Raw genomic sequence first — 12,278 nt, forward strand, 5'->3', positions numbered from 1 at the left:
TTTCAGGCACAAGTAAAGTGATTCCAGATATTTAAAACCACAAACACTTATATTCTTTACAGAGATTTAGGTAATCAGGGATGTTGGCCATAAACATTTATGCTCCCCTGCATGGTAACAAATGTCCTTTCTACATATTGAGGGCCATGGTGGTTTAGAAGCAATGAGATTCATATCAAGTAAAGACATACACATTCACTTGAACTAAAGTGGAGCTCTACTGTAACTAGTCCAACTGTCCTCCCCTTGAGAAACACTACACTTAGATTTCATTAGGAAAGCTGTTTTTGCATTACAGGAATTCGAAACTTCCTCTTGGGACTAAGCAAACCCTCCGTGAGCTTAGAAGGTTGAAGTATAATGTGACTGTGAACCCAAGGTCATTGCTTGAGAATGGAAAAAGCCAGCGACTCAAGGATAGGCTATTGGTTCAAAAAGGATGATTTATTTGGAAAGTTATCAAGCTAAATAAGATAGAGAGGAGGAGGCTGTTGTAAACAAGGACAAGCTGGCATGTAAGTTATGTAGGGATTTCTGGGGGTAAGGGGGAGCAGGGTAGTTATACAGTTGGATGCCACATTCCTGCAGTGCGTGGGCTGCTGTTATCTGCAGCCACTGGGAAATTCTGGATTCTGTAAATCTGAAGTTATTGATTAGGAAGACTTATGACTCATGCCCTTTTAGTTCCGTTTCCCAGAAATAGTTAAGTCTTCCTCGAACTCACCAAAAACTTACCGTTCTGTTCCTCTCTGAATACAGAGAGGGCGGCTTTCACCCTGTTGAGTGGCCTCAGTCAGAGTGATCCTTCTCAGGGAAGTTAGTGGCAGGAGAATAATGTGTCACCCAGCCATGCCACCTCCACAGGTAAAGAATTCTAACAGCTCAACTAAGAACAAGCTAAGAACAGAGATAATTTAGGACATTTCTCAGTAAAAAAAAAGAAAAAAAATTACTGGGCAGATCAACACAGGCCAGCATCAGTGTGCTTGGTAGCAGTATAGAGTGTGGAACCTGGAGTTCTGGGTTTGACCAGTACTGTCTTTGTACCTCCATGTGACCCTGAATTAATGACACAGCCTCTCCAACTCTCAGTTTCTCTTCCATGACCCAGGAAGGATGAGGAGATCTCCTTGGTGGAGTTGTTGGAAGACTTAAATGAGGAGATGTGTTGGTCATAGCTCAGGGGCTAAGAAGATGCTCATCATCTGGGTCTGGCCTCCTGTCTTTCTCATGAACTGGGTCTGGGCTCCAGAACTGGGGCACGCTGGTGTTCATGAGAGCGCCGTACTTGTGATTGGGGAGCTAGCGCTTTGTACATAGTAAGGGGGAGGAGCTAGCGCTCTGTACATAGTAAGGGGGAGGAGCTAGCGCTCTGTACATAGTAAGGGGGAGAAGCTAGCGCTCTGTACATAGTAAGGGGGAGGAACTAGCGCTCTGTACATAGTAAGGGGGAGAAACTAGCGCTCTGTATATAGTAAGGGGGAGAAGCTAGCGCTCTGTACATAGTAAGGGGGAGGAGTGAGTGCTCTGTACATAGTAAGGGGAAAGGGCCCGCACTAACAAGTATAAGTTACTTACACTTGCCGCCGTGAGGACAGGCTAAAAATGAAGCGATCCCAGAAGATTTCAGCTACATCTGAGTGACAGGCCTTGGCTAGGATGGCTCTTCCTACTTGGTTAAGAGAGGGAGCTTGAGAGTTAAAATCTTCAATGCCAGCTCAGACACTTACGATAGGGCTTGGACCTAGGCTCTTTACTTTTCTGTGCCTCATTTTTCCGTATTTGTGAAGAAAATAATGCGTCACCCCCTCCCCCAATAATAAAATGATTAGTAGTAATAAATAACTTAACATGCATAAAATAATATGAATACACACACACACACACACACAAAGTCCATGAAGAACAATTTACACAAAATATTAACTATATTCATAGTATGCTATGTTTTATACATAGTAAACATGCATTGTTCTACACTGACCTGTGTGTGTGTGTGTGTGTGTGTGTGTGTGTGTGTGTGTTATGGTGTGTAGTACGTATGTGTTGTGAGTGATTTATGAGCAAGCATTCAGAGGCCAGAAGAGGATATTGGGCGTCTTCTTTCATCATTCTACCTGCCACTGCTTGAGACAGGGTCTCTCATAGAACCCGATGCTCACCGTTTTGCCTGGGCTTGCTGGCAAGTGAGCTCTGGGAGTCCTCCTGGTGCTCCTGCGGTGGTCTGTGGTTACAGGCTAGCACAGCCACATCTAGGTTTTGCTTGGTTGTTAAGAATTTGAACTCAAGTTCTTATGTTTGACAGCAAGTGCTCTTACCCACTTTATGTATATATTTAATTAAGATATATTTCACGTAAAACCTAGGTGGTTGTAAATAGATTATTTGCATTATTGTTGCTGTTGCTGTCTTCTCTCTCTTTTTTTTTCAGAGATTTTTGTCAGGCATCTTAGCTTTCTAGCTTCGTATACACCCATACATGCGGACAGACTCTACAGATGGCTGTAACTCAGAAAGCAGGGGTTTAAACCTGACCCTATCATTTATAAAGTCATAATCTCCAACGAACAACATATAAATATTATTTCTCATATTCCCAGAATGATCTTCTTTCAGATGTTTTAAAATGTCAGTTTCTTCAAAAACTTCATTTATTTTCTGTTCTATTTCAAAGGACTTACATCTCTGGAGCAAATAGCCCTGACAAATGTGCCAAAATATGTCTTATTCATCATTTGTGTTGGATCTTGCAGTCCCCAGTGGCTATTGATCTAGAGATTTGAATGAATGGCTTCTGGAAATGACAGGCATTGTGTTTCTAATGAGAATGAGGGCCACTTTACTTTTCTGTCTTCATGAACAACAAAAATCTGTGAATTAAGCATCCACTTTACAAACAGTAATGCTTCCCACACAGCAGTGATGTGAATGGTCCATGAAGTCCCCAGAAGCACAAAACGATACATAAGTAGCTTTGAAAATAAAATACATTCACTCACTCCTACATTCACTCATGCATGCAAGCATCCATCCACCCACCCATCCACCCATCCATCCACCCATCCATCCACCCATCCATCCATCCATCTACCCACCCACCCACCCATCCATACATCCACCCACCCACCCACCCACCCATCCACCCATCCATCCATCCATCTACCCACCCACCCATCCATCCACCCACCCACCCATCCATCCATCCATCCACCCATCCATCCACCCATCCATCCATCCATCTACCCACCCACCCATCCATCCATCCATCCACCCATCCATCCACCCATCCATCCATCCATCTACCCACCCACCCATCCATCCATCCATCCACCCATCCATCCATCCATCTACCCACCCACCCATCCATCCATCCATCCACCCACCCACCCATTCATCATCCACCCATTCATTCACTCATGCATGCATCCATCCATTCATTCACACACCATCTATTCATTCATTCATTCATTCATTCATTCATTCATTCATTCATCACGCATCCATTCATGCAGCATCGGGCACTTTCCGTGCAGGAGGCTCTGTGTTAGCCTCTCTTTGTAGATGTGGATGGTAAATGTGACACCGCACCAACCTCCACAAACCCACTTCCTCTCCAGAAAACAGAAAACAATTGAGAACAGGACTCCACTGCCACTTCTGAGTGCCGGAGGGGAAGACTGCAGCTGCTGCTGGCCGACATGAAACCCTACTTCTGGTGTGTCTTTGTCTTCTGCTTCCTAATCAGACTTCTAACAGGTGAGCGTCCTCTCCATAGTTTTTATTGAGTTGTACCTCAAGAGAACATTAAGAAAAATCTAAAGTAGAAAGATTAAGTACAAATGGAATGTGTTTTTTTTTCTTTTAATTTTATTTTTAAAAGCACAGACAGTTTCAGAAGCACCGCAGCTCACGGCTCAGGGCATCATGCCCAGTCAGCACGGATGGTGTTGCTCCTTTTGATACCGAGTTTTTACATGAAAAAGAACATTTCAACAGCCCATTAAAATTTTAAATTACCTGTCAGTGGATAAAGTAGGAGAGCAACTCACTGATTTTAGAGAAAGATGAAAGGCAAGATGATTTGTGTCAACAGAGTAGAAATTGGATCGCCCTGGAAATCCTTCTACAGTAGAGAATAAAGTGGATGGACTTCCAAGCGGGAAATTTTGACTTTAATCTTACCTGGATGGTTCTGTGTCTTAGGTGCACTGTCTGCCACATGGTTGTTGGGTTTCTGTTGTTGTTTTGTTTTTGTTTTTTGATTGTTTTACTTTTCAAGACAGAGCCAGACCAACCCTGGCCAATCCAATCAGGCTTTTGGATGATAGATATACAGGTCATCCTGAGGTTTATAAAGGGGGAGTGGATGACTGACAGCGTCCGCCAGCCCCTCTAGACCTTAAGCATTCTAGAATCTTTGATTCTTTTTCATGGGTGACATCTATCAGACTGTACATGAGCAGTGTAAAGGGCCATGTGCAGTGTGAATGATCACACATGGGCCTTGGCTAGTTCTTATCACACACTCTCACACACTGTTCATGAAATTGGGTGAGAGAAGTGAAACATGAAGTGGTGGAAATGTCTTTAACGGAGAAGCAAAAGCAGAAGATTCAGTGGCTTAAGCCTACCTAGAAATGCATTTTCCCCCTAGTGGTACAGAGATGGCGATATTACTTTTCTATCAAAAAAAAAAAAAAGTCAAACCTAAAATTGAATTTATTCAACATTTGATAGTGTGCTGTTTCAAAGGTGCTCAAACGTTCTTAAGGAGGATGAAGAAAATGCCAAGAGGGTCATTTCTCCTTGGATTTACCTGGAATGAGTACCAGGAACAGCTCTGGCACAGATGTGTTCTCAGCTATGTATGACTGTTTTACACCTCCCCCCACACCCTGAAATGCTTAGCGGCACATATGCAACAAGAAGGGTCATGGCAGGGAAGCCCACTCACTCATCCACTCATCCATCAATCTGTCCATCTGTCCATCCATCCATTCATCCATCCATCCATCCATCCATCCATCCCCACGTCACTGGACACTTGCCATGCAGGAGATGGCTGGCTACTGTATGAACAATGGTGGGCAAGAGTAGGCAGGCCTACTCTGCTGAGTACTAGTGAAAGAGACCTGAATCCAATAATCCTATGAATTGATGGCAAGACAGAGTACCAAGAATCCAAGTCAGACAGGGAGGGGGTGTGTGCGTGTAGCGGGAGCCGCACAGACTGTTCTGTGGAAATGGCACTTGAGTTGAAATTGGAAGGACAAAAAGGTATCGGTGGGAAGAACAATGTCAAGGTAAAAAAGAAAAAGGAAATTCTGTGAGAAATCAATACAAAGGATCTGTAGTTGTAGTTGTTATGGAAGGTCAGAGGGATGGGCCAGGGCTGATGTGGCTGAGCACAGAGAAGAAGGGAAGCTGGGGATGATGCCAGATGGTGTTGAGAAAGAAGCCATTGGTCAGACTTCTCAGCGCACAGGGCCAGCTAAAGAGTTTGGAGTTCCTTCCAAGAACATTTGTACAAGTTATTGCATGGTTGGCTTGTAATGCCTCAAATGTTTTCTGTGTCCCAAACCCATTTGGGTAGTTATGGTGATGGTGCTGTACTCAAAAGACTTGTATAAAAAGCGGTGCCATTTCTATAGAGGGATAGGTCCAGACATAGGGTTGTCACAAGTTGCCAAGCTAAGCTGATCAATAAAATCTTCTGGAATTGTCACCTGAGATCCTAAATGAGCAAAATCAATGTTACATCGTCTCATAACTGTATTATGTAGAACGCCATTTTCCAGTGACAAGTACCAAAATGGAAGCAGCTAAACAGTATTAATAAACACACTAACGATCATCATATTCAAAATGGCCCCAGGTTACACACACCCAGGAACTCCAAATTTCACAGCTATAAACACAGAGCCAAACTCAAGGAAACTGAGCACTCAGGGGTAGCTGTGATACTTTTGATGCTTCCAGCCCTTGGCTTTCTCTTGGTACAGTGATACAGGGATTCTCACCCTCAGTACTGAGAAAGACACATAAACCAAGAAAGGCTAAGTGATCTTTCCTAGTGGCAGAACCATTGGTAGAAGCCCAATGTGCCCAGCTCCATTGAAGATTTGTGAACAATACAAATCTCAAGGGGGTGGGGGAGATTCTGACCAATGGTATTTAGTTGCTGAATGAAGAAAGTTGAGAGGACCCCTGCACGAAATTTAACAAAATCTTATTGTTTTAATGATTCTGGAATGGCAGAAGGCTCTTTCTTACAGAAGAGTCTGCAGAAAGAAGGTATGAGAGAAGGGCTCTTTTCTGGGCAATGGAGGTAGTGTGGGTGACCTGTTGAATTCTGGATTTAGGAAGACTACTTTGGAAGCAATGTAGAGAATGCAGCCAGTGGCAATGATTGGCCGCTAGTGATGTCCAATAAATGCATGTCTCTGATTGGCCGCCAGTGATGTCCAATAAATGCATGTCTCTGATTGGCCGCCAGTGATGTCCAATAAATGCATGTCTCTGATTGGCCGCCAGTGATGTCCAATAAATGCATGTCTCAGGAGGTATTCTCTTAGGAAGCCAGGAGGGTAAACCTCAGACCCCCTGTCTCTGACAGCGACTGAACAGTCGTTCTAGAATCTCACTATCTCCAAAGAAACAGACCTCCAGTGTTCTAGTACCAGATCCTCCCCACAGCACTCTCAGGGATCTAGGGAGATGAACTGACCTCTGGGTTCCTTTTTTTGAGCACCTATTTCTAGAATTTATGCTGCACTGAAAAACTCAGCATTGCTAACCCTTTCTCTGGATAGATGAGATTAAGCCATTCTCAGCATGATTTTATGCCTCCAAGAGTTGTATGATTTACCTTTTGTTTTCCTGTGTTATTTAATCACCTGGGTTTTCTCTATGTTTTGTTGGGATAGCATCATTTCTTTTTAATATTATTTGTTTTCTCTGGTAAATATGAAATGTTGGTATACTTATTTTTAAAAAGATTATTTTAATTTTATGCAATTGGATGTTTCGTCCATATTTATGTCTGTGTACCACATTCATACCTGGTGTCCATGGAGACCAGAAGAGGGTATCAGACTTTTGGAACTGGGGTTAGAGATGGTTAGGAACCATCGTGAGGGTGCTGAGATTTGAACTAAGATCCTCCAGAAGAGCAACAAGTGCTCTTAGTAACCAAGTCATCTCTCCAAACCCTGATGACACTTCTTAATCTATAAAGTTGTTGTGTTCAGGGGATCATAAGCGCATAATTAGTTCAATTTATTCATCAATGGAAATTGATCCCCGGACCTTCTGCCTACTAAGCAAGTGTTCTACAACTGAGCGACACCTCCAGTCCTGTTTACTCATTTTTTATAGAAATAAGCATCGTTGTGTTCTTGTCTGTAACTCCTTACCCCTATTTGCTACATGGGTGTAAGAACCTTGAAGTGACCTTCTCTCCCTCACTCTTCCACTGACTCCGTCACTAGTCCACATGTGGGTTTAGTTGAAATAAATTCTGGAATGGCAGAAGGTCAAGTAAGATCCTTGCTGTGTTCCCTCCTGAGAGTGTTTCTTTCCTGTCCCTCTAATCCTTTCTTTGTCCTTCTATCACGGAACTGGACTTCAGAGACAGCATCAGTACCGACGCTGCTCCTGTCTTGTGACCTCTGTTCTGACCAGTGCTCAGAGCCCTTCCATTAGTCTCAGCACGGGAGACTATGTTTTTCCTCTCCCCCACCCCAAACATTAGGGGAAAAACCTTTATAGCCTAAAGTTACAAGTACCATGGATACCTTTCCTGTGACTTGGAGTTCTAGTCTGTAGTCTGCTCTCCTTGGGGATTTTCATCTATGCCTTGTGGCCTTCTGCACTGCAGATAAAGCACTTCATGTTAGTCTAAGTCTTATTTTTAACATAATAAAAGTCCTGCTAGTATTTAGTGAAAAACATTTTTTTAAAGACAGGATCTTGTGTAACCTACACTGACTCTGAACTTCAGATCCTCCTTCTATACCTTCCAAGTACTGGGATTATAGGTATGGGCCACTACTGGTCTATGTATCTAGAGAGTGAACCTAGGGCTGCCTGTATGCCAGACAAGCACTCTACCAATTAACAAAATGCCCTACTTGTAGAATTTTGTGATCTAGAGAGCCTCTCATTTTAACATAGAAATTCAAGAATTTCAGGCTCATGTGACTCTCTTTCTCACATATTTTTATGATTTTTTTCTGGGACCAGATACTCCTTCTCAGTTTGTGAACTCAAACCTTATTCCTTACTTCCAGTATTTTTTTTCTTCCTCTAGTGTTTTTTTTTTTAATTTCATTTTCTGTCTCCCCCTCTTTCTAGAAATTTCTATTACTCTCCTGTGAAACTTTTCTCACCAGAGTGAAAAAAAAATCCCTTTCATTTTTGTGCTTACTTACTACAGCTTTTAGATCATTAGTTTTTTAAAAAAATTTTTTTAAAGTTTTTTTTTTTTTAAGTTACTAGAACCTTACAAGTAACCTGTAGGCACACAGAAGAAAAACAAAACAAAAAAAAGCAAAGAAACAAAAACAAAAACAAACTCTTCATCTTAGCTTTGTTTACAACACCACCTATAGCATTTGTTACTTGATGGAAAATGTTCACAGCAGCATATGTAATAAATTGAATGAATATTGTCACTTATGCTACCTTCCTCTTCTAAGTTCTTTCTGTTTGAGATGGAGAGTGAATTACTGGGCTTTCCATTAATAAATTTAAAACTACTCATATTTTCTACATAAGTGGTGACTGTGTTTCCTAATCTTCAAATAAATGAGTTATTCTTCTAATAAACAAAGTCTGTTAAGTGGTAGTTTTCAGTCATTTTGGGAAGAAGAAAATAATGAAATTTTATAAAAGTTTGAAATTATGTTTTGAAAAGTAGTGCAGCTCATGAAACATAAATTGAAGCTGTTGGTAAAGCCATGGTTTGTTTTCACTGGTTTGGTCTGTAAGGTTGTCTAAAACAGACATGGGTGTGGAAATTTAAGGAGTGAGTGGGATCCTGGGGCCGGCAATCTCGGAGCGTCGTGCATGGGACTGCGAGGCTATGACTGCTTTGTTCAGGGAAAAGTGGGGAAGAGACAGGTTATGACTAATCAGAGCAATAGATGTGTTGGTGTGCACTTGACCACGAGTGCTGATGAATCAACCCTTTCTGAGTCATGTTGTTGTAGTTAAAGTACTTCCCACAAGTAATCCAAAATCTTTTTGAGGGGGCTGCTTTTACATTTGAGAAGTCAGACTTCAACAGCTAATGTTTATGCTGTCCTTAGATAATCCATTCATGCAACAGAAGCACCACAAGCAATTCACTACACTCAAAATCGGTTCATACCATCTAAGACTCAACCACAATTCCCATAGAAATGTCTGTTTGCACTAGTTTCATTACAACGGGAAGCTTCTTATCCACATAGATCCATTTTTACAGGAAGACAAATCACTGGACAAATCTCGTGAGAAATTCAGACCCTGGTGTCAAGAAACCAGATTTGTTTTCATGTTTAAATACACAGGGCAGCTTTAATACACAATGGTTGGTGAGTGAATAACTAGATAACTAAAGGTGTAAAATACATGTAATTGCATATTTGAGAAACAATCTTCCTTTTTTTTTTCTTTCTGATATGTAATTGCCTTTCGGTCACACATGCATGCCACTGGCGTGAGTACTGAGTACTAATACATATACCTAAAGGAAAAAAGAAATTTCCATTTCTAACCTAATGCTTTTCCCCCATAGCAAATCTCTTCAGATCCTATACTCTAGTGCCTGAACAATGAAAGATTTGGACTAGGATATCAGACTGAGAGGCCCATTTAGGAAGTGGACTCTGAGGTCACATTGATTCAATTATGACTCTAATATCTACTGCTGACTTTATTAGCGTGGATAAAGGGTGTTGAATATAGCTATCCAAGCCATAGTTTCCTCTGCTGTGAAACGAAGATTAAGAAATGACCATTTGACTTAAAAGCTAGCATTTGAAAGCAAATGATATATTTTTATAATACATTTAACAATGTACCCTGTACACAGTTAATGCAATGGAAACTCCTGAAAATGATTGGGATTCAAAACGTTGGATGGGCATCAATCAGTTTGAATCATTGGCATTGCTTTGTAATATATATGCCCCCCCAGATTCCAGAAAATAGGACCTCTTTCTTCATTTGTCTTATTTTCTTGGTCCATGTTAAGGGCAAGTTGAACCTTCATGGCCTTATCTTCAGTTGTTTGAAAAGCATCATTGAGTTCCTACTGTGTTCTGGGTTCCAGGAACAATGTGATTCTTATCCTTGTAGACTTCATGATTAAACAAGCAAGCAAGACCAGAATAATTAGGATCTAATATATATGTTAGAAATATATTGGCTAAATAAAGTGATGTTGAGAGTTAGGAGACTTTGGGTATCTCAGCAACAGCTAAAGGGGGGAGGGACTTGCTAGTTAAAATAGTTCTTAAAGAATGAAGAAGTATTTCTAGTGGGATAAAGGGCTGATTGAACTTTGCAGTTTGTGGAAACAGAAGTACTGTGAAAGGACTGGTCCACAACTTCAGCATGGCTGGACCAGATGGTTTGTGAGATCACAGAGGCTTTGGTGTCATGCCAGGGAGACAGGCTTTTTACCTTGTAAGCAACAGGGGACTAATGAAGATTTCCAAGCTGGGGAGTAAAGTGTTCTTTAGAAACTCAATTTTAGAGGCAGATGGAGGAAAGAGACAGACTCTGTGTGTGTGTGTGTGTGTGTGTGTGTGTGTGTGTGTGTGTGTGTGTGTTGGAGTACGGATGGGCAGCTAAGAAGATGCTTCTACAGATGGAAAGGACACAAATAATTTCTGGATTGGCAAGGGGAGCAGAGAAGAAAGACTAAACTCTAGAGGTTTCTATGAGCTAGAGTCACTGAGTGATTGATTGGATGAGGAGAGTCAGAGAGGAGAGGAGTTGATAAAGGCTCTGCGTGTCCTGGGCCTGGACTGGGGGTCTCTAAAGATACAGTGTAGGGTTTAGTGAGTGAATAGTTCAGCTTGGGCATGCTATACTTGATGTGTTGACTGTATTCAGAGAGAGATGCTATGAGGGATGGGAAACTGGCCTGGAGGGCTAAGCTGGAGATAAGTATCAATGTAAATGAGTTCACCACAAATGTGTGTGAGCCCAGAGCACTGTGCATGGCCACCGGGAAGTGGAAAGCAATGTATGTATTTATGAGTCTCAACACCAATTTCCCCTCCCTCTGTGGACTGGAACTGATTTCACTTAATCTCATGTGATTTCCTTCCTATGATAATTTCAAACCAGTGGCAGTGAGATCACTAACAGAGTAGTTTATTTGCAAATTAATTATGTTGTGAATATTGATTCAAAGTTTTATATCACCTTTGGGGTTTTTCCATTTTCACAAAGAAAATAACTTTTAACTAGAAGAAAATGAATTCTTATTATACATGCTTAGAAAGCAAGGTTATTTTTTTTCCCTTTTCAGATTTCCTTGGAGAGTAAAAGTAGCTGTCATTGTGTGTGTGTGTGTGTGTGTGTGTGTGTGTGAGTGAATGAGAGAGAGAGGGGGGAGGGAGGAAGAGAGGGAGAGAGGAAGGAGAGGGAGAGAGGGAGTACAGTGAGAGGGAAATGAGAGAGAGGGAGAGGGAGGAGAGGGAGAGTTAGGAGAGGTAGAGGGAGGGAGGGGGAGAGAGAGACAGAGACAGACAGAGAGAGAGAGAGAGAGAGAGAGAGAGAGAGAGAGAGAGAGAGAGAGAGAGAGAGAGAGAGAGAATGCTTTGGTTTTGGGGGTTGTTTCCAGTTTTCCTTATATTTTTGGTTTAGCATGGCTTTATTTTGCTTACCTATTCTATTGGAACCCATTCACTCTTATTAGGTTTGGTGATGCTGTTGAATTATAATGTGAGTGTAGGCACAGTATGCAGGTAAGAGTCTATTAGCCAGGATTCTAAAGGTTTTAGCTAGTGGATTCATTAAAGAAAATGGCAGTTTTATGAAAAATGAAAGACTGGTAGAAAGCACGTTTTAAAAACAATGCTAAAGTTCATGAGTAAAGGACCAAATGTAACAAGTCTAGATCTAATACAACCATTTTAGCTCTGATAAATCTTTCACTTCATACTCTCGTGCTATACTGAGCCAAATGAAGCTTATCATCGTTTGACTGAAGAAAATGTTTAATAAGCAATATTAATAATTGCAAACTCAGGAGATCTTATCTCTCACTCTGAGGCCTT

The 12,278-nt window shown here is 41.5% G+C and overlaps 1 protein-coding gene across 1 annotated transcript in view; it reads left to right on the plus strand.

Moving 5' to 3' along the window:
* Window positions 1–3,698: 3,698 nt before the first annotated feature.
* The window catches only part of ICOS (inducible T cell costimulator), a gene marked incomplete at both ends in the record, with an annotated part of 185,538 nt that continues 176,958 nt past the window's right edge, over window positions 3,699–12,278 (plus strand). Inside the window, one exon of the mRNA XM_080932894.1 lies at window positions 3,699–3,756. Within this exon, the coding sequence (XP_080789020.1) occupies window positions 3,699–3,756 (58 nt within the window). The remainder of the gene's footprint in view (window positions 3,757–12,278) is intronic.

Source organism: Micromys minutus (genome assembly GCF_963924665.1).
Source record: "Micromys minutus genome assembly, chromosome: 19".
In the NCBI taxonomy this organism is placed as follows: domain Eukaryota; kingdom Metazoa; phylum Chordata; class Mammalia; order Rodentia; family Muridae; genus Micromys; species Micromys minutus.